General features: G+C 54.3%; 2 protein-coding genes across 2 annotated transcripts in view; one reads left to right on the forward strand and one right to left on the reverse strand.

The window, feature by feature from the left end:
* LOC148592961 (uncharacterized) overlaps positions 1 to 5752 on the reverse strand; it is a 375952-nt gene extending 370200 nt beyond the window's left edge. Inside the window, exons 1-2 of the mRNA XM_088533010.1 lie at positions 4991 to 5752; positions 4530 to 4829 (exon numbers count right to left, since the gene is read on the reverse strand). Of these exons, the coding sequence (XP_088389136.1) occupies positions 4530 to 4829; positions 4991 to 5752 (1062 nt within the window). The remainder of the gene's footprint in view (positions 1 to 4529; positions 4830 to 4990) is intronic.
* A 6566-nt stretch (positions 5753 to 12318) lies between these two features.
* Positions 12319 to 13248, forward strand: LOC148592967 (olfactory receptor 14J1-like). The gene has a single exon (XM_088533020.1). The coding sequence runs from the start codon at positions 12319 to 12321 to the stop codon at positions 13246 to 13248; it is 930 nt and encodes a 309-aa protein (XP_088389146.1).
* The last annotated feature ends 7825 nt before the right edge of the window (positions 13249 to 21073 follow it).

Below are 21073 nucleotides of genomic sequence, written 5' to 3' on the forward strand. Positions count from 1 at the left end.
TGGGAAGGCTCTGGCTCCATCTTCTCCCCACCCTCCACTTTGGCAGCTGCAGGCAGCACTGTGATCCTCCTGCCTCTTCTCCCAGATGAACAAATCCAGATCCTGAGTCTCGACTCCTGTGTTCTCTCCTTCAACTCGCAGCCATTGCAGGGGTCTCCACTGGGCTCACTGCGGTGAGTCCACGTGCCTCTGGGGCTGGGCTGTTGTGAGAGGGATTTCTCATGGTGATGGTGGGGCTCAAATAAGAAGCATTTGTCCCCTCTTGCACACACAAGGGGACCAGGACATCCAGCCCTCAGAGCCCGCATTTGGTTTCCCACCCCTCAGCAGGCAACAAGGAGGCATTGGGGGACTGGGAATTCCTGCACCTCTTACTGCCACCAGGACAGTTCTGCAGCTCCCCCTGCCATCAGGATAGTCCTGCAGCCCCCCCTGCCATCAGGACAGTCCTGCAGCTCCCACTGCTATCAGGACAGAAGGGCCATCGATTCCCATTTCAACCTTTGACTCTTTCCTGTTAAGCTACTTTACACATCCATGTCCTTTCCTGCTGTGCATTAATCAGGCAGAGGAAGTGAAAGCTTGACCTGATGCCACTCATGTTCCTCTATGATCTCTTTTCCAATCAGGGTCAAAATTCTCCAAACTCACAATAAAATCCTGAAGCCATGAGCTTGGCTTATGACACCACAGAGTAGGGTTAAACATCAGGGTGTAAAGCATCTGCAGTTATCTGCCTCTTGTTTTCATGATACCTCTGACATTTTACTCAAGTTTTGGTCATGATTTCACTGGAGAGTGGATGAGATGTGCAGTGGGCACAATGGATGTGGATGCTGAGATGGGACTGTCCCCCTTGGTCTTGTCATGATAGGTTGTGGGCATCCATGGAGGGAAGAACAACATGGAGAGATAGGCAAGATGCCTACAAAGGCTTTCTCAAGGTCAGAAACCTGTCTTTCTTGACTCTGCTGGCCTGAGTGCCTTGCGATTGAAGGGGATCTTCTGTTCATAAGCTCTCTGGGACGCAGGTGCTCACCACAGCCATGTAAATAATTCCTCTGAGGGCCACCACAGGTACTGAAATGGAACCATGAAAACATGGCTTTAGGCATTAGCAGGAATGCAGCTTTGGACTCTCACTTCATCTTGCCAAGGGCTGTTGGTTGACCCAGGAGCCTGCTCTGCCTGAGCTCACCCTCAGGCTCCCTGGAGAGACACAGACAGAAAGAGGCTCCTCAGGGACACTGCACGTGCTCATCACGCTCAGGATGGACTGAGGCACAGACAAACTGGCACTGAAGTCCTGGGCTGCAGGCGTGAGTGCTGTTGCCCATGTTGGTAGTGAGGGCCCTTTTGGATGCCCTGGAGTTTGCCTACAGTATTCACTGGCACTACCAGGCCATGCAGGTCCCTGCACTATTTCCCCTCACTGTCTGCCAGGAACCCATAGGCATGTGGGAGATCTGACACCATCACAAATGACAGGAGACACCAATATGTGTTTGTGCAGTATATGCGTTTCCATTGGCCAGTGGAGTAGCGAGGCCTATGGGCTGAGATACCCTGAAAATAGTTACAGCAGACGGGGTTGGCTCTCATCCAATGAATCTGCAGTTGGGAAAGTCCTGCCACTCCAAATCTCCCTCTCTGACCTCTCACCTTTCACCACACATGAATTTCCCCTCACCACAGAAACAAACCAACAAACAAAACACAGAAACAAAATAAGCAAGCAAACAAAGAATCAAGAAGACATGTAACCTATCTCAGATACAACAACACTCCTTTATCGTCTGTCAAGGAAGCAACAAGAATGGGACATTATGTCTATCCCTTCTAGACCGTGAAGTTTAATTGATTTAATATCCCCTCTTCCCTTCTACTTTCCAGCATTATCCTCATTGCTGTGTTCTTCTCAATGGATATCAAGGGTGCAGCCTACTGTTTCCTTTCCTGTATTGACTGTGCTACTGTGCAGAAGCAGCAATGTTTTCTGTGCAGCGGTGGACAACTGCTATGAGCTCTGGGCGCAAACCCGAGCAGTCCTGACTGCTTTTCTGAGAGCCTCCCCCACCTCCCTGTTGCGCAGATTGTAGAGGAGAGGATTGAGCAGGGGTGTGAGGACAGTGTAGGACAAGGAGAAGACTTTGTTGAGCTGCCTCACGGGGCCAATCCTGGGCATCAGGCAGGCAATGATGAGGGTGCCATAGAAAACAGTGACAGCAGTGAGGTGAGAAGAGCAGGTTGAGAAGACCTTCTTCCTGCCCACGCTGGATGGGATCTTTAGGATGGCAGCTCTGATGCACACATAGGAAGCCAGTGTGAGCAGGAAGGGGAAGACTATATCCAGGAAGACTATATCCAGGAAACACAGTACAGCTACAGGTGTGACAACAGTGGTGTCACTGCAGGCAAGCTCCAGCAAAGGATTAAAACCGTAGAAGAAGTGGTCCACTGCTTTGGGGCCCCAGAACCTTGTCTGGGATATGAAAAAAAGTGACTACTGTAGTGGCCTGTATTGGAGATGGAAATTTCTGTGATCTGTAGAGTCATAAAAATCTCCTGTTAGAAGCAGAGGCCAGACCTTGAGAAAGGAGCTGTTTCCCTGCCTAGGCTGAGCGATAAGGAGCAGGGATGCAGCTGCTCAGCGTGGTTCACAGGCACCCCCCCCGAAAACCTGTTGAAGCCGGCCGCTCGGCTGGGCTTGTAGCCAACTTAACCGCAGGCATCCTCCAAACTAGCTTTGGAGGTCAAACACCCGGAAATGAGGAAGAAGAGGAGTAAGGCAGGACCCTCGAATTGAGGGCTGGGACCCCTGAGTGGTGTGCACGCCTGCGCACCCAGTGGGGAGAGCTGGACAACTAGAGGCAGAGTTTGTCCACCCTCCCCGGCCTGCCTCCTGGGTCGGACTGACCCTGCGTGCCAGGATGCACCGGGCATAAAAAAGGACAGTGTGGAGAGAGGCGGGGGAAGGAGAAACCCCTAACTCTGAGGCCTGCGCTGTCTCTGCGGGAGCCGGTCAGCAACTCTCTCTCTCTGATCTGCCAGCTCGAGAGGATGTTCGGATCCAGTATCCTGCCAGCAGGTATCACCTCATGAGTAGTCATCCATACTTCGCTTCTTTTATGTGCTTTCACCTGAATAAATGCTCGATGTAGTCACCTCGTTCTGCGTGATTATTGCCGAATCCTGAGCCCATCCAGAACAAGGCCCCACTGGCTCCATTGGCATCACCTGCTCTAATCTAAATGTAGAGATTGGCCTGACACAAAGTGACCCAGGGAGAAAAATCTTTTGAGGGGTTTATTTGAAAGAAGCAATGTCTTTTGCCAACTAGGGCTCATGTAGGCATATGGGTGCTCTGGGGCATGACGCAGCAGCATTTCTGTGCCCGCCAGGACACAGTGTCTGTCGCTCTGCACCAGCCCCACTCTCGGGATCCTGCTGGGCTCTTTCACCTGCGCCGCTCCTCTTGCTGCCTGGTGATGCAGTGGCAGCAGAACGCTCTGCACAGAGCCCGAAGCGTCGTCCTGAGTCGCGAGCACCATCGCCGGGGAGCGGTGATATCCGGGAGGGTGGTGATGCCTGCGGTGGGAAGGAGAGCTGTGGGCGATGGGCCACACGGGCACACGGAGAGCACCTGCCTGTCCCCAGCACCAAGGACTTCCCAAGGGTCTGTGCCCTTTGCACAGAAGCCCCTGAGCGCTTCCTGCTGCCGACCTCGGTGCCACTTGCTGTCCCAGACTGGCCCACTGTCCCCAGAAGGACTCTGCATGCAGGTACGAACCTGGCTCAACGTCTGGCCTGGGGCTGCAGGAGGACGATGACATCTCCTCCTCTTGGGACTCCGAGGCCTCCTGCATGGACAGGACAAGAACACGCACCCGTTGGCCATCAGCTGCTGCTGCTCAGGGTACCAGTACCCCTGGTTACACAGGGTCAAAGGGTTTGGGGATGGGGAAGGCTATCCATGGATGCGCATCCCAAGGGAAGGGACCTGTGGCTGGCACAGAAAGGGGACAAGGCTCGTTGTGGGGCTGTAGCAGCAGGGCTGGGCAGGGGGAATGGAGGCAGCCAGGTGCGTGGCACAAGGGGGCTCGTGTCCTGGTGTGGAGGGGGCTACTTCTGGGGCTGCCCCTTTCCTCCCTGCTCAGTGTCTAGGCCCCAGGGCTGTATGTAGCACAGGGGTGGAGGGGACAACAGCCTTGTGCCTTTGGCCCTTGGATACAGAGAAGACTCGGCATCTCCCCATGGCGACATCGCAGAGGGCAAATAGTTGGGGTGACAACAGGGCACCACGGCAGGGGGGTCCCACGGGCTGGAGCAGCTCTGAGCACCCCCTCTGCTCACCCCAGACCCAGCTCACAGGGCAGCTCCCTGGGATGGTGGGTGCAGGTGAGGCGCTGCTTGCTCACCTGGGGAGCAGGGCCTGCAGCCAGGGGAGGAACCGCTGGTGCCGTGTCATCAGGCAATGGTTGCTCCAGAATGGGGTTGTCACTCACAGGGGGCACCTTCTGCTGAGATGCCTCCCTGTCTGCAAACAGGCTGCGCAGGCTGGGTCTGACCCAGGTCTTGGAGGTGCTTTCCTCCACCTCTTTGCCTTGCAGAGCCTCTTCACCAGCATTCTCCTCCTCCTCAGCGTGGCCTGTGAGCTCATCCTGCTCTGCCCTTAGGGCTCTCTTGCCTCTCCTTACCTGCCCCTCCTCCCTGGGGGCATGGGCATAGAGGCGCTCCAACACCTCCCACTTGCACCTCACATCCTTGAGCAGCTCCACTTGTGTGATCTTGGGGTTCCACAAGTCATAGAAGGAGTTTCTAGCGAGGAGCTAGAGAATAGAGGGAGGTTTATGAAGGGGGCTTCACTTCCCCCCAGAATGGCTTCCTCGGCCCCACCAGCACAGGGACAACTGGGCTGTCACAGTGCAGAGCAGCACCTGGCGCCAGCACCGCAAGGGTTATGGCTGCCCCAGCCATCCCTTCTGCTTACCTGCTTGGGTCGCACATTGAGCGATCCCGAGGCTGTCAGGGAGAAATGTGTTCCCTCGTCCTCCTCTTCCTCGTCCTCGCTCTCCTCCAGGCTCTGCTGCTTCCTCAGGAAGGCGCCTTCTCGCAGCTGGGCCAAGCTCTGCCCGGTGCGCGCCAGGCAGCTGCTCTGGAGCTCCTCCAGCGGCTCCGTGCGGATGCTGAGCACGGACAGGTAGCGCGCGGTGTTGTCCGGGTGCACACGCAGTGGCTCTGCTCCCAGGTGGCAGATGATGCCCACAGGCTGCTGCTTTGGGCCCTGTCCTGTCCCTGCTCGGCATGGTGGGGCAGCCTTCCGGCTCTCTGCCCTCAGTTCCACAGCAATCTCCGCAAAGATGCTGTCCACGAAGCCAGCAGTCTCGAGCAGGGATGAGCACGTGGCCTCCAGTGAGGCCGTTTCACCGGGTGAGCCGGCAGCGGCCGTGTCTTCTGCAGAGCCGGGTGGTGCCTCTGCAACGGGCAGGCTGGGGAGTTCAGCCTCCCAGGAACCCTCCTTGGCTGGCAGCACGCACTGCTGGGCATCCTGCGGGGCAGAAGAGGCTCTCTCTTCCTGGGACACCTTGACGGGTGGCCCTTCCACTTGAGGAAGCTGCAGCTCTCCCCCTTGGCACTCTGAGGATGTCATTAGCACCAAGTCCTGGTTCGGCACCACTGCCTCCAGGCGCTGGTCCTTGAGCTGCTGGCCCACCTGTGGGGAGAAGGAGGCCTGTGATGGAGGTGGCTGCATGGATGCAAGTGGCCCCTGATGCACAAGAAACCTCAGCCCTGTGTCCAAGGGAAGCTTGTGGCTGCACACAGCCTGGCTGAGCTCAGTCTAGAGCTGCTCCCTGAGCCTCAGCACAGAGCTCACAGGGTTTGGGTGGCCCTGGGAGGACCCTGGTTGGCGTCTTTTGTCTGAGAAAAAATACCAAGGGCTGAGAATAAATGAGCCCACCCCAGAAGAGCTCGTGCCTGGCTACCTCACCCCAGCTCCCCTTCCAAACCATCCTTGTGCTCTCCGTGTCAGTCCCATCCCTGCTGCGTGCCTCTCCCTTCAGCCCCACTGCCCACCTTGCTCCCGCTCTCCTGCAAGCCTGAGAGCCCGTCTGCGGGCTGGGAACAGGCGTTCACCTGCTGCTCCTTGTCCATATTCAGGATCCTCTTGTGGGGACCTGACACTGGCACCAAGGGGAGCTGCTCTCTCCTGATCGAGCTGCTCTCCTCAGAGTGGGGATCTGGGGTCTTTTCCCCCAATAAAGGCATGGTCACCATGGGGACTGCCCCCTCACAATGACCTTGTGAGCATGATGCCACTGACATCACAAAGCCCTGCTGAGGACCTTGTCACGATGTCCTGGTGGAGACCACGGGGACACCATCACGATGTCTTGGTGGAGACCATGGGGATTCATCCCATAATGATGCCTTGGTGGAGACCAAGGGGACCCCATCATGATGCCTTGGTGGAGACCATAGGGACTCCACCATGATGTCCTGACGATCTCCATGGGGATGCCCATCACCATGTTGCTACCTCCAAGTCCTGATCCCAGCCTCTGAGCCTGCCTGGGAACTGCTATGAGGGGAGCAGGATGAATGTTCCTCCCTCCAGCTCTGCACTCCCCAGGCCTTGCAGAGGCTGTACTTCTTCAGGTGCTGCATAGCAGAGATCCACACAAGGCCATCGCTGTTGGTCTGCCCATTAATCCTCACCCCTACAATCCTGACTGACTCTCTGTCTGTCCCTAGGCAGAGTTCCCTGCATCCTGCTGCGCTCTCTGGGGTTTCCTTTGTCCACCTCACCTGCACCTTTCCCTGCCATCCCAGCCCATCAGTTCCTCACTCTTGCTTCTTCTTCTCTGAGTCATTCTCAATTTAAGGCTCTCCTCACCAGCTTGGCCAACTGGTTGGTGATCATCAGGTGGGCAGATGGAAACAGTCTCCTTCTAAATGAAATGTGACATCATGCAGTGTTGGTGTGGGCCCAGCTCAAGGTCCTCCTCCAGCTCTTCCTAAAAATAACAAAAAGAAAAGGAAAAAAAAAAAGGAAAAAAAAAAGACCCTTTGCTCTTCGTCCTCTCCATTTCTTGCTTGTCTTAAGCTGGTATGAGGGTACATGAAAGCAATATGAATTAGGGTACCTGAAATGCAGAATTAAAACCTGAATCTTTCGGACATGTTTCTCCTTCTTGTATCAGTGCATGCCCAGATGTGCAGAGCTGCTCCTGCTGGAGGCCAGTTCTGTGCATTTCTGTGAAAGAGCAAAGGCCACTCCAGGGGCACTCACTGAAGACTCCAAGGCCAACAGGGAAATGAGCAGGTTGTGAGGAAGCCCCAAAAGTGCCTTCGCCTACTCTGCCCATTGACAGCACCAGCAACACCTTTGCTGGCCCCAGTAGACCACCAAGCATGGGAAAGGGGATAACCAAGGGGTGCCAGGCACCCAAAGGCCATGCCAATGCCGTAGGGACCATGGGTGTGTGTGTGCAGGTGCTCTAGGTGAGCACACTTGTGTCTGTCACACTGGACTAGCGTGAGGGACAGGGCAGGACGGCTCCCAGAAGCACACTGCTGTGTTCCCCTGTGCTTCCCTGGCACAGTTAACCGCGGTGACATTCCTCCTCTCCTGGGAACTTTCCAGGCCAGCCCAGCTGGGTCAGGCAGCCCCAACAGGAGAAGGAGTTGCTGCCCCAGGGGACTCTAAAGTACATCTGGGCATGCGACAGAGGTAAAGAGGATGTCCAGGAAGGGCAAGATGCTGCTGAGGAAATTCCTGTTCCTTCTGGATGAGGACAGCCTTTCATGTGGCCACATTGAGGACATCAGTAGCATGTTCACTGTCAGGATCACCATAGATAGGAAGGTTCAGGAAGAGGAGACCCATTACCCTTTAAGAACATAGGTTCATGAAAAGAGACCCCAGTGTCATGTGTCTCCCATTACTGATTCCTCCTTTCATGTGTTGGTGCTCAGTTGCTGGTCCATAGGCCCTGGACCACCTTGAGAGGCCTCAGAGTTCCTGCCCTCTGCACCCATTCCAGGAGGTTGTGTCTTTCCTGGAGGTGCTGTGCTGTATTTGCCAGCCATGGCTGGCTGTAATGGGCACACCATGCACCTGGCCCAGCTCTAGAGACCTTGGACTGAACTTAGGTGCCTGCCATGCAGGGATGTGTGTGTGTCACTTGGCTTTGCTCTGATTTGAGCTCACATGCCCTAAATGCACATGTCTGGTTCCATTTCAGGTGGACAAGCATACCATCCTTGCCCCTATGTCCACCAGCTGGTGTTTGGGAAGGATGTCCATCTCTCACGATGGTTCCAAGAGAACTTGCAGACCCTTGCATTTGCCTTCGACCACCCCAGTCCCTCAGGCATTACAAGGTGTTATTACTGACTCCTACCATCTCTCTCTAGTGATTAGAGACACCAGGGCCATTTCCTACCTGGGATGTGCTGCACAGGTCTCTGTCTTCTTGAGTTCAAGAGAATGTTTTCTTCACACAGTCATGGCTCAGTCCACTTTGAGGCCAACTGCAGACCCCTGTACTACGGGATCCTCCTGAGCAGCAGAACTTGTGTTGAAATGGCAGCAGCTGCCTGGGCCTCTGGGTTTCTCAATGCCCTGGTCCATACTGCTAACACTTTCATGCTTTCTTTCTGTAGAGACAGCTCTACGGACAGTAGTTTTGTGAAATCCCCCAAATCCTCAAGCTCTCCTGCCAGGCTACAGGCATTTCCATGTATCTGGAATGCAAAAGGTCAGGATGTGGCACAGAAGAAAGATTGGTCATGGTAGACCCTACTACCAAGAGCCAAGGACATCGTGTGTGCAGTGGCCCCACTTGAGAGCAGAGAAATGCTGGCATGGAGAGAAGATGTCAATGCAATGGTGAAAGAAGGTTCCCACTAAGAGAGCAAAGCCTGCAGTGCCCAAGGCCAGGGAGAAACATAGTGTGACTGTGAGGAAATGGCAGGAGAGGGCTTTGTTGCCTGAGCTGATTTGTAGCACCTTGGGGCCTGTGACAGAGTTGGGTCAATCTCCAGGCAGGACAGGCATCATTGAAGGTGTTCTTGGGCTGGAGCCATCTAAGATCCAGCCATCCTGAGGCTATCATTAGCCCAGTCATATCATCCAGGGTGAAAGGAGGTTCTGTTTGATAAAAGTGAGAAGCTGTTAAGAGAGCAGAGACCAGAGCAGACACCTTGGTGTGATGTGCCTCTCCCATTTCGGAAGCACAGTTGGCTGTAGGAGGGATGGACTTGGCCTAAAGGCAGTGGTGGGATCCAGATGTTTTGGCACTGGTAGCGAACCCGAGAGGTCCTGGGGTGCTTGCCCAGCTCCAGCTCCAAAGGGACATGGCTTCTCATAGATCCCATGCTAGAGGAGGCATTTGGTTATGCTGGACAACGCAGGCATCTGTCTTGGCCCAGCCAGCCTATTCTGATGTCACTGAATGATATGCCTGCCCTGAGTTAATTAGATTAACTTTTTCCACTGTGATGATCTGCCTGGGTCTCTGCTTTATACTGCATGGTGCTCACACAGTAGTGAAAGGCACCTGGGGTCATTTGAGATGGCCAGGGACATTCCCCACCTGGTTTTGTCCATGAGAATGTGGGTTTGAGATTTGCTGCTTAAGAGCAAACAGACATGGGCAGGTTTTTGGTACCTCCACTGTCTCTTCAACTGTCCCCAGGTGTTTGTGTGTTGCCAGCTGACTCCCACCTTCCATCAGCAGTGATTACAAGGGGAGCTTAGAGAAGGAGCTCCTGTGGAGATGTCAGTGCTGTGCACACTTCAGCATGGGGAAGCAGAATCCCACCTTCTGTGTGTTTGTGGAGTTCAGGGGAGGAATCTGAATCCCATCCCAGACCAAGGGCTTCAGAACCAGCATGGGATGCCCTGATTGACTCATCTGAATCCATGAGCCCCCTTCTTGCCCCTGTCTCAGTGTCCTGCCTACATGGTCTTCCTAACTAGGCACTTCCAGAGTGGGACCTTTCTAACTTGCACAGATAGTCATTCTCTTGATGAAATAGACGGCAAGTTGGGAATCCTTCTTTCTCTACTCATTAGGAAAAGACAACAAGTGATTATTTTAGTTTACTTAACAAACATTTCCCAGGAGGAGGGAGCACAAGGGACAGAGAAATTGGTGAGTCCAGCTGGGCCTCTGCTCCTGAGCGGGGCCAGGCTCCTGGGATGGAGGCAGCTCGTGGCAGCCTGGCAGCACTGCCCAGAGACAGCCGAGTGCAGGAGCAGCTCCTGTGCCAAGAGCAGCAGGGCTGCGGGCACTGCCTGCTGCTGCGGACAGCAGAGGAGAGAAGGCAGCGAGAGGGGAAAGGCAGTGTGAAGGAGAGAGGAAAGCTTGTTGTGGGAGAAACCTTTCCAACCCTTGACACGGTGAGCGGGGCAAATCTGCTGATGTTCCTGGAGGTCTCTTCTGAACTCAATGCATGTAATTATGGATCTAGATTTTAATGGTCTCTCTCCTGGAGTATGCAGGGTTTAGCAGGAGGAGGAGATGCTTCAGAGCAGGGATTCCCTGACACACACTCACAGGGACAGAGCATCCTGCTCCCTTCTCGCAGGGAAGACGCAGGGGTGTGAAGCTGCGGTCTGCACCCAGCTCTGCATGGGCTGTGATTGAGAGCAGCATCCCCCAGGCCCAGGGTGCTGTGTGCCCGGGACAGTGACTCTGCAGCCTGCGAGGGGCAGCACTGCCCAGGGTGCTCCCCACAGCGCTGCGGGGAAGCGCTGCGTGGGGAGACAGACACCCGTGAGGGCAGGTTCATTCTGCTGCTAAGAGGCTGCTGCAGAGTGAAGTCTGCTCACAGCTCCAGCTCATACACAGGGCATGTGCGAGGGGTCCTTTACAGGAGCAAGATCAGAAGGGCCACTTGAAAGGGAAGGAGCTTTCCTTCCTCTCTCTGCTCTTTCAACCTTCTTAATATTGCAGGAGGAATGAAGGAACAAGCTTTCTGTTTTGGCAGGGAACTGGGGATCCTAGATCTTCATGCCTAGAGATCAATAGGTCTGTGAGAAGCCTCAGCAAGCTGCTTCATGCCCACCTTAGCCTACAGGCAGCATCCATATCGTCTTTGTGGACTCATAGGACCTAAAGTGACTGACTCCTTAGGATCTGCAACTGCAGAGCTGCCCCTGGACATGGCCCAGAGGTTTCTGTAGGGCAGAACTGAGCACACAGAGGGTGATACGATATGGGATCTGTGAGCAATGGCAGGGACAGGACACTGGGATAGAGGAAGAGCTGGTGGCAGGGACAGCTGCAGGCAGCAGAGATGGGCAGGGAAGGGGCAGGAGGTGCAGGGCAGGAGCTGCCTCCTCTGCAGCCAGACCTGCAGCAGAGGAGAGGGGCAGCTCTCCTGCCACAGGTCATTGCCTGCCGCCCCACCAAAGGGCTAAGAGGGACTGCCCTGCGACGTCCCCCTCGGAGAGGTGACATACCCAGCCGGTAAAGTGAAAGTTTTCCAGAAGGCCTCTCTGTCCCTCTCCTTGCCTCCCTTGGCAGCACATTGATGGTGTTGCTCCTTGTTTCCCCTCCCATCCATGCGTTTCCTGTTCTTGCCCTCAGCTTTCTGCTACTGGATGTTTTCAGCTGCAGTTCAGACACTGATGCTACAAGTTGTGTGACAGAGGGGTCTGCATGGGAGTGAGGTTTCACACACCCCCTTTTGTCCCGTGGAGCTCCTGGAAATGCCGCCTGTGAGCCTAAGCATTGCACTGACTCTCCCTTAAGGAGAGCCTGTCTTCAGTGCTAACACTCCTTTTGCTGTTTCCCTGTGGTGTCCTGCCAGGCTGACCCCTTCCCTCCAGAAAGGCTCTGCCGTCTCATGGCCATTCTGTGATTCCTGAGCGATGTGTGAGGAAGCTGTCGAGATGCTGAGGGTATGGAGGTGGTGGTGGGAGGCTGTCCATGAGCAGCTGAAATGAGCCCTGTGTATCTCTGGCTAGAAGGAGATTGTGGAGACCTCCCTTAGGTGTGTGGAGGAAGGGTGAGAAATTTGGAGATTGGCATTTTGAAACTGCACAGCTCTGGTCTCAGCAGAGCCTGGTCTCCTTTGAGGGCAGCATAATGATTCTCTAGCTCAAGGAGACATGAGTACAAGATAGATGAGAACAAGACTAATAAATAAACAAGATAAACTGCACTAAGATACTCTTACAAAGTGCGGTAATGGAGGATGGTATGGGACAACTGAATGACTTCAGGGCTTTCATCTTCAAAAGTTTATCTTAATTTCTCCATATCTTCTATTCTTTAGACAGTCCCACATGCCTGGAGGGAGCTAATGTCCAACAGCAGCTCACTCATCGAGTTCCTCCTCCTGCCATTCTCAGACACCCGGGAGCTGCAGCTCTTGCACTTCTCGCTCTTCCTGGCCATCTACCTGCCTGCCCTCCTGGCCAACGGCCTCATCATCACAGCTGTAGCCTGCGACCACCGCCTCCACACCCCCATGTACTTCTTCCTCCTCAACCTCTCCCTCCTCGACCTTGGCTGCATCTCCACCATTCTCCCCAAATCAATGGCCAATTCCCTGAGGAACAACAGGATCATTTCCTACTCGGGATGTGCTACCCAGGTCTTCCTGCTAGCATTCTTATTTTCAGCAGAGTTTTCTCTCCTCACAGTCATGGCCTATGACGGCTACATTGCCATCTGCAGACCTCTGCACTATGGAACCCTCCTGGGCATCAGGGCTTGTGTCAGAATGGCCGCAGCTGCCTGGGCCAGTGGTTTCCTCAATGCTCTCCTGCACACTGGGAACACATTTACCTTGCCACTTTGCCAAGGGAATGTGGTGGAGCAGTTCTTCTGTGAGATCCCCCAGATCCTCAAGCTCTCCTGCTCACTCTCCTACCTGAGGGAAGTTGGGCTTCTTGTTGTTAGTACCTCTTTACTCTTTGGGTGTTTCATTTTCATTGTGGTGTCCTATGTGCAGATCTTCAGAGCTGTGCTGAGGATCCCCTCTGAGCAGGGCCGGCACAAAGCCTTTTCCATGTGCCTCCCGCACCTGGCCGTGGTCTCCCTGTTTGTCAGTACTATATTGTTTGCCCACCTGAAGCCCCCCTCCATCTCCTCCCCACTTCTAGATATGGTTGTGTCCATTCTGTACTCTGTGGTGCCTCCAGCCCTGAATCCCCTCATCTACAGCATGAGGAACAAGGAGCTCAAGGAGGCACTGAGGAAACTCATCCAGTGGGTGCAAGGTCAATGATAACAACTGTTTCATTCACTCACCAGGATATCCGCCATCAAGGCTGTATTTGATCCCTTTCTTCCATTTTTACTTCTCTCTTTTACATCCATCTTAAAATAATAAATAATAAAATAAAGATACCTGTTTTTTGTCACGTCTGCACAGGAATCTCTCCTTTAGCACTTAAACATAGACCATGATAAAGCAGGAAGCCAGGCTTCCCCCTTCACTAGCAGAGAGGGGGGATTCTCTGAGCCGCTTCTTTGAGCTCCCTTGGATGTGCCCAGTGCAGGGAATAGAGTTTCCCTCTGCAGCGTCTTTTCCAGCACTGACACCAAGGGACCTCTGGGGTACAGAGTCACGGCGGGACAAGGGCAGGTGGGCTGAGACCAGGGGTCAAGTGTTGTTTAGGAGATCTCAGCTCTCATGCCTATGGTTAGAGTGTGATCTCAAATCTCTCTAATATGACAGAAATGGCAACCAAGCGTCACCACAGGTTTCAATGGTTCCATGCAAAGCTCCAACACACAAAACTGAACATGAGTGAATTGAAGGAAAGTCTAGAGGCAGCCTTCCCATGGCGGTTCATCTTTCCTGAAGACACATTCCAGGAGGGAAGCAGGAGTTTCTCTATTTAGAGTTGTCCTCCCCATTTCCATGCTGTCCTTCCACGCTTTATTCTGAAGATATGGCCAATGAACTCTCATAACCTGGTAGAGAGGCATGTTTTCCCTCGTACCCTGGAAGGACAGGCAGAATCAGTCCTTGGGCTCCCTTAAGCCACAGCTGGATTCCAGAATAACATTTCCATAATAGAAGGGGATCTGCCCTATGATGGTCCTGAATCTGGCCTCTCTTTAGAAACTGGAATCAAAAAATATGCCCAAGGGTGTGCAACCACAAATGGGCCTGCTCTTCTGCTTGTGAACTCCATGAGATCCAGGGGATGACCTCAGCATTCCAGGGTGACCTGTTAGCCTCAATCTAGGGTTCATCTCTCAGTGACCACTGCAGACAGGCAATGGTCTCTGCATTGCCTGTGCCAGGCTGCCCAACATGTGACTGTGTTCCCCCAGGGAAGGGGCAGTGGAGGGCAATTCCTGCACCCACAGTGAAACACCACAGCCTGGAGCTAGTGGCCACCCAAAGACATCTCCTGCCATTGCAGTACTTTGGTAGCACTCTGAGTACCGTCAGACCTCAGCCACCATTATCAGAGGCCACAAGGGCACACTGATGACTCATGCTCAATTTGTTGCCAACCACCATTCCCAGGTCCCTTTTTGTGGAGCTGCTCTCCAACAGGTCAACCCCCAGCCTGTCCTGGTGCATGGGGTTATTCCTCCCTAGCTGCAAGACCCTGCACTTGCCCATGTTGAACTTCACGAGGTTCCTCTGCCTCCAACTCTCCAGGCTGTCCAGGTCCCTCTTAAAGGCTGCACAGACCTCTGGACTATCAGCCATTCCTCCCACTTTTCTATCCTCAGCAAACTTTGTGAGGGTAGACTCTGCCCCTTCAGGTCACCGACTAATAAACTGGGCAGGTTTTGACTGACTCCGGATACCAATAGTTGCAGGTCTCCAACTAGGCTCTGAGCCACTGATCACAACCCTAAAGCCTAAACCCCAAACCCAGCTGCTCACATGGAGGTGACCTCACAGGTGCAAACCCCACCACATCCCTGCTGCTGCCTGTGGCCTTCAGAGACAGCAGCTTCCTCAACCCCCTTCCCCACACAGGAACCACTGCTGCCCTCTCAGCTCCTCTCATCACAGATACCCCCCACCCACCGCCCACGCCTGCCTGCCTGCTGCCGGCCAATCAGGCACTCACAAAGACATGACGTCACAGCGCCGTCCCGCCCAGCTCTCTGGCCCTGCCCTCCAGGGCAGCAATGGCCTCCCCAGCCCTTCCCCGCCAGGAGCCCAGCCCGGGCTCAGCAGCTGCTCCGCGGAGATGATCTCAGCAGCGCAGAGCCCCGCAGGGCCCGGCTGCTGCCCAATGAGGCGCTGCGGGAGCGGTGACCTCACAGTCACCAGGCAGAGCCAGCCCTGCTGCTGCCCAATCAGCTCTGCCCGCAGCGGGGTCCTCCCAAGCAGCAGCCACGCCCTCTCCCTGCAGCTGGCCTATCAGGGGCTGCGGCAGCAGTGACCTCCTCGTGCCCAGCGCAGCCATTGGCTGTGAGGCCCCGCGGGGCTCCTGGCTGTGCTGGGGGCTGTGCGGGGCCGGGGCAGGGAGGGGAGCCCAGCTCGGGGCTGGGGGTGCTGGGGGTGCTGGTGTGGGGGCCTGGGGGGCTGCGTGAGCTGCTGTGTTGGGCTCAGCCAGCACTGCCCACCCCGGCGTGGGGGAGAAGAGGGGCAGCCAGTGCCAGGGAAACCTGCCCTGGATTCTCTCCTTCTGCCCCCAGCACCCACACAAGGGTTGGAGCTGCCCCACGGGAGCCTTGGGGCTCGGGGAAGCCCCATCCCCAGGAGTCCTGGCTGCCACGTCGTCCCCTGAGCAAGGTGGGACCCTCAGGCAGGACTCTTGTGGCAGCCCCCAGCCCTGAGCAGCTGCTGCCACAGCCCGGGATCCACAGGGGTCTTTGCAGTGACAGGTTCTGTGTGACCTCTCAGAAAGGAGCTCCCAAAGCTGGGAGCCTTGGTGGAGAGCAGCAGGATCACTGGGAACAAGAACTGGGGTCCAGGCTGCAGGTGTTGATCCAGCAGTCCCCATCTCACTCATCAGTCCCCATCTCATTTGACTCCATCAGCAGTTTGTGAGATGACCAGCTCCTTGCTCTGCAGCTGATGAACTTGGCGAATATCCCTGCAACCTCCCTTCATGCTCTTCCTCATCTCTGCATAGTCCTGGGGACCATCTGACAGAAGAGAACCCCCATCTCCCTGCAACCCTGTTACAGATGTGGCTTTCCAAGTCACTGCCAAAGGAAGGACTTCTTGGGGTTGTTTATTCAGTCTGTGGCAGCTCATGTGTGATGCAGTGAGCCCAACTCTTCATGCCAGGGGTCTTGGCCCATTCTTTCCTCTGTCTCCTGTGCATCTACCTAAATCTCCCATTTCCACATGTCCTGTTTAAAGTGACATTTTCTAACATCCCTTTTAGGGCACTATCTGGACACATAGTGACTCCTCCCGATACTCTGTTCACTCAGAGACCCAGCGGCTGGTTTGCCCTTTATGGAGGTTAAAGCTTGCTCTGTCTTTCTGCAGTCCGCCCCATTAGCCAAGTCCTTACTATATACATACGGATTGTATGGACTTAGCATCCATTCAAAGAGTGTCATTATTTTAACATTATTTAACAAGGCCAAGTGCAAGGTCCTGCACCTGGGGAGGAATAACCCCAGACACCAGGACAGGCTGGGGACCGAGCTTGTGGAGAGCAGCTCTGCAGAGAAAGACCTGGGTGTCATGGTGGACGACAAGTTGACCATGAGGCAGCAGTGTGCCCTCGTGGCCAAGAAGGCCAATGGAATCCTGGGCTGCATTAAGAAGAGCGTCTCCAGCAGGTTGAGGGAGGTGATCCTGCCCCTCTACTCAGCCCTGGTGAGGCTGCATCTGGAGTATTGTGTCCAGTTCTGGGCTCCACAGTACAAGAGGGATGTGGAGCTGCTGGAGAGAGTCCAGCGCAGGGCTACAAGGATGATCAGGGGCCTGGAACATCTGCCCTATGAGGAGAGGCTGAGTGAGCTGGGCCTGTTCAGCCTGGAGAAGAGAAGGCTGAGAGGGGATCTAATCAGTGTATATAAATACCTCAAGGGAGGGAGTGCAGAGGACGGGGATGGTCTCTTTTCAGTGGTGGCCACTGATAGGACTAGAGGAAATGGCCGGAAACTGAAAAATCAAAAATTCCATAGGAACTTAAGGAAAAATTTCTTAACAGTGAGGGTGACAGAGCGCTGGAACAGGCTGCCCAGAGAGGTTGTGGAGTCTCCTTCTCTGGAGATCTTCAAAACCCGCTTGGATGCAGTCCTGTGCCACGTGCTCTAGGTGTCCCTGCGTATGCAGGGGGGTTGGACTAGATGATCTCTAGAGGTCCCTTCCAACCCTAAGCATTCTATGATTCTATGATTCTATATTCCTTATTCTCCTACTGGGCAGGCAGTTATTGAACACTCACACCAGACCCTAAAAAATATGTTAATTAAACAGAGACGGGGAGCTCAGAGAGATGGCCCCCAAGAAAGACTGGATAAAGCTTTATATGTATTTATTTTTTTAAATTAACATAGCAGATGAGCAGGTGAGTTACTCAACACTTTCACGAACGGTCAGAAAATTTACAGCCGAGATCCCAAGTTACCATAAAAGATCTAGTTACAGGAAAGTGGGAAGGTCCAAAAGACTTAGTAACTTGGGGAAGGGGTTATGCTTTTGTTTTGTCAGATGGGAAACCAAGATGAGTCCCTTTGCAATGTGTATGACCCTGGCTTTCCTCAGCAGCTGTGCAACCTTGGTCCCAGACTGGGTCAAACAGCCAAGAAATGTGTGGGTAACGTTAGCCATGTCAACACCAGAAAATCCCTTTCAAACATGTTTAATAGGAGTATTTTCTTGGTTAAGACAGTTTGGGCTTTGGAAAATGCAAATTGTAAAGTTTTTGATTATTAGGTTATTTGTATTTTGCTTGTTGTTAATTGTCTACCTTGTCTGTTATCATGTGTACAATGGTTAATTGTATGATCAATCAATCAGGTGATGACCGCTCAAATAAAAACTAAATAAGGAAGGGGGAGATGTGGAGGTCAGCCTAAGGTCAGTAGCAAAGAATGTCTTTGGTTTCACAACACCGAAGTCTGTGAATCCTTCATACGCTGCAAATTCTCCATTGTCCATCTTTTCCCTGCTGTCTCCCATGCAATTAATGTGGCCTTCCAAGAAAATCCTGCTCTCTGCGCACCGCAAGGTATTTGTACACAGCATGAAGATCTCTCCTGGCCTTCTCTGGTCTAGGCTGAACAAACATCCATCTTCCAGCCTCTCCTTACCTGCCCCATGCTCCAGCCCCTGACCAAGTTGTTGTCCCTGTGCTGAACTCCCTCCCGCTTGTTTGTTTCCTGGCAGACCTGGAGAGCCCAAATGGGATCCGGTATAGAGGCATGGTGTCCACTGTGCCAAAAAGAGCGGTAGAACACGCATGTGGCCCCACTGGCCGTGCTCTCCCAAATAAATACCCATGAGAATGGCCAAACTATGGCACAGGGACACAAAAGGCCTCCCCTTGCTGACCACTAAGGCACTGAGATGAGATGTGGGTGCCCTTGGCCACCACCAGGACATACCCCTGGGAGTCCCTATGGCAACGGCCAGGGCTTTGTGATGGGGGTGGCATCATGTCCCCAAGGCCATTGTGATGGGGCGATGCCCATGGCAACCAAGGCTGTGTTGGGCCACAGCACCACCCTCGGGGTCGCACTCTGAGGAGAGCAGCTCCAGCAGAAGGAGCAGCTCGTGTTGGTCCCCAGAGCAGCAAGTCCCCAGGTGCAGCGAGTGCCCTGGAGATGGAGAAGGAGAGGCAGGCGAACGCCTGCTCCCAGCCCAGCAATGGGCGTCCTGCCAGGAGCAAGCGCACAAGGAAGGTGAGTGCTGGGGCTGGAGGGGGAGGCCGGCAGCAGGGATGGGAGCTGCATGGAGAGCACAAGGATGGGGGGCCAAGCCAGCCAGGTGTGACCTTCTCCGTCCAGGGGCTGCTTCTTGCTGGCTGTGGGGATTTTCTCGAACACAAAGCATGACTGGGATGCTCCAAAACCCATATGGATCCTTGGGAGCCCTGTGCAGAGAGTCAGAGATCCTCTTTGAATCACGTGTAGCTGGGCTGTGCTCTACCATTAGCTTCCCTTTGACATAGGGCTGGGGCTTCCCATGCCTCAGGGGCTGCTTGTAGCAACACGACCCTCTCCATCATGTGCCTCCTTCTTCCCGCATGTGGGCAAGCAGGAGCTGCACGCAGCGAGGCGACGCAGGCAGACCCTGACTTCCTCCTCACAAAAGGACAGGCGGCCTTTGCTGTCTGACCCCCAGGGCTTTGAAGATGCTGATCAGGCCATCGCAAAGGTACCGAGCTGAGCAGTGAGGCCGGCAAAGGCCCTGCCTGACCGCTGCCCTTCTCAAGATGACTCCTGTGATGCTCAGGGAGACCCTGCCCAGCAGAGCTGGGCTAAGAGCGGAGGTGCCACATCTGCCTCCCAAACCACCGCGCACTGCCAGGGCAGCCAGCCAGGCACGTGGAGGCCTGGAGGCTCCTGCATGTAAAACACCAGGGTCTACAGGGAAAAAGAAGCTGCCTGCTCCAGAAAAGCCTTGCAGAGCTTCTGCCAGGTGCAGGACCAATGCCATCGATATGGATGATGTGGCCAGGAGACTGGTGGACGTGGTGATGGAGGGATTAGAGACAGTGGCAATAACTTGCAGGGAAGCTGCTGCCAGGGAACCCTCGGGGGCTGCTGGGGGTACTGTGATGTCTCTGGAGTGCGGGAAGAGACTGGAAGAGTCCATGTCTCTTGATTTGCCTGCCCTTCAAAAAGCCAAGTGAGATGCTGGTGTTCCACACCGGGCAATTCCAGAGCATGGCCACTGCTTGCCTGAGGCCAGACCTGGGCCTTGAAGGCTGGGAAAAACAAGGATGGTGCCAGAAGTGTGGTGCTTATCCCAGTGTGTCCTTGATGCAGAGGCAGGTGTAGGCTGAGGACCCTCTGTTTAGGTGTGCAGGTAGTGGCGTGCTGCAGTGCTCTGCTCCAGAGCCCAGCCTGCCACCCAGGGTCCTGCTGGGAGAGCAGAGGGAGGACTGCTGGTTTCCCTGTTCTCTCCTTGGAGCATCCTGGTGCCACCCAGGGGTTCTCACAGGTTCATGGTTTCTGTCAGCTGCTGTTCAGGATTGCAGTTTCTGATCGTCTTGATGATTACCTGAGTCTTTGGGATTTGAGTCACTCTGATGGAATATGTTATCTTCTCAGTCCTTTTAAGGCTTTCTCCTGAAGCTGGACCCTCATTACATCTTCCCATCGCAGACCCTAATCCATTGTGATCCCTCATACAAACTGGTAGTTAAACAAAGCAGTCAGAACCATTTCTGCACTTTGTGGATATGCAGACACTTGCAGACAGGGAGATGTCCCCTCACAAGAATCAGGCCTCTCATGGTGATGGATGGCTCTGAGCCCTGGCACCCTGCATCTCCCACACTTTTGATCCTGGGTGTCTCAGGACAGGCCCACACAGTGCATCACTGCTGTCCAGGCTCCTGTATGGAGCCTGTAAGGCACTGCCGTGCCTCAGGAGCTGAATTTTGACTTGTTCACAAGTCGGTGAGATGACCATCTCCCCACTCCCCTACTGCTGAAGCTTCCAACGACCAACATTTCTCTTTCTGTAGTGTTTGCAAAGTCCTGGAGCAAATCTTGAAGAAGGGAGACTGCATCCCTCTTGAAGCTTTCAGATATGTGGCATTCCAGACACTGAAAAGCAAATCACACCTTTCCTCCTTTCTTTGGGTTGCCTATTCAGCCTCTAGCATCCTATCTTTGGCACGGGAAGGTGCACTCTGCACCCTGGGCTCTCTATCCATTCTCTTGCCTGTCTCCTCTGTGTCTGCTCAGCCTGCTCGATGCACTAGGGTCATGGGAAGTATTGGTTTAGGGAGCTCCCCTGAAGCCATGAGAAGCTGCAGAGCTCAAGGCCAGATGGAGGAAGTCTGGGACGTGGGTGTTTCCCCTGCCCACTCCTGCTCCCATCTTAAGGGTCCAGGAGGGTCCAGTGCTTTTGGTGTTGGTGGGTTGGGTTTCCTTTGACATCCCCAAGCCCTTCTTTGGGTTGCTCTGAGCAGCCAGGAAAATCCCTCTTC

This window comes from Tinamus guttatus, unplaced genomic scaffold (genome assembly GCF_059628265.1).
Source record: "Tinamus guttatus ecotype Peru unplaced genomic scaffold, ASM5962826v1 Tinamus_guttatus_pri_ptg000474l, whole genome shotgun sequence".
NCBI classification, from domain to species: domain Eukaryota; kingdom Metazoa; phylum Chordata; class Aves; order Tinamiformes; family Tinamidae; genus Tinamus; species Tinamus guttatus.

What these genes read in the sequence shown, in the direction of transcription:
- LOC148592967 (XM_088533020.1), top strand. Translation starts at nt 12,319, where the DNA reads ATGTCCAACAGCAGCTCACTCATCGAGTTCCTCCTCCTGCCATTCTCA.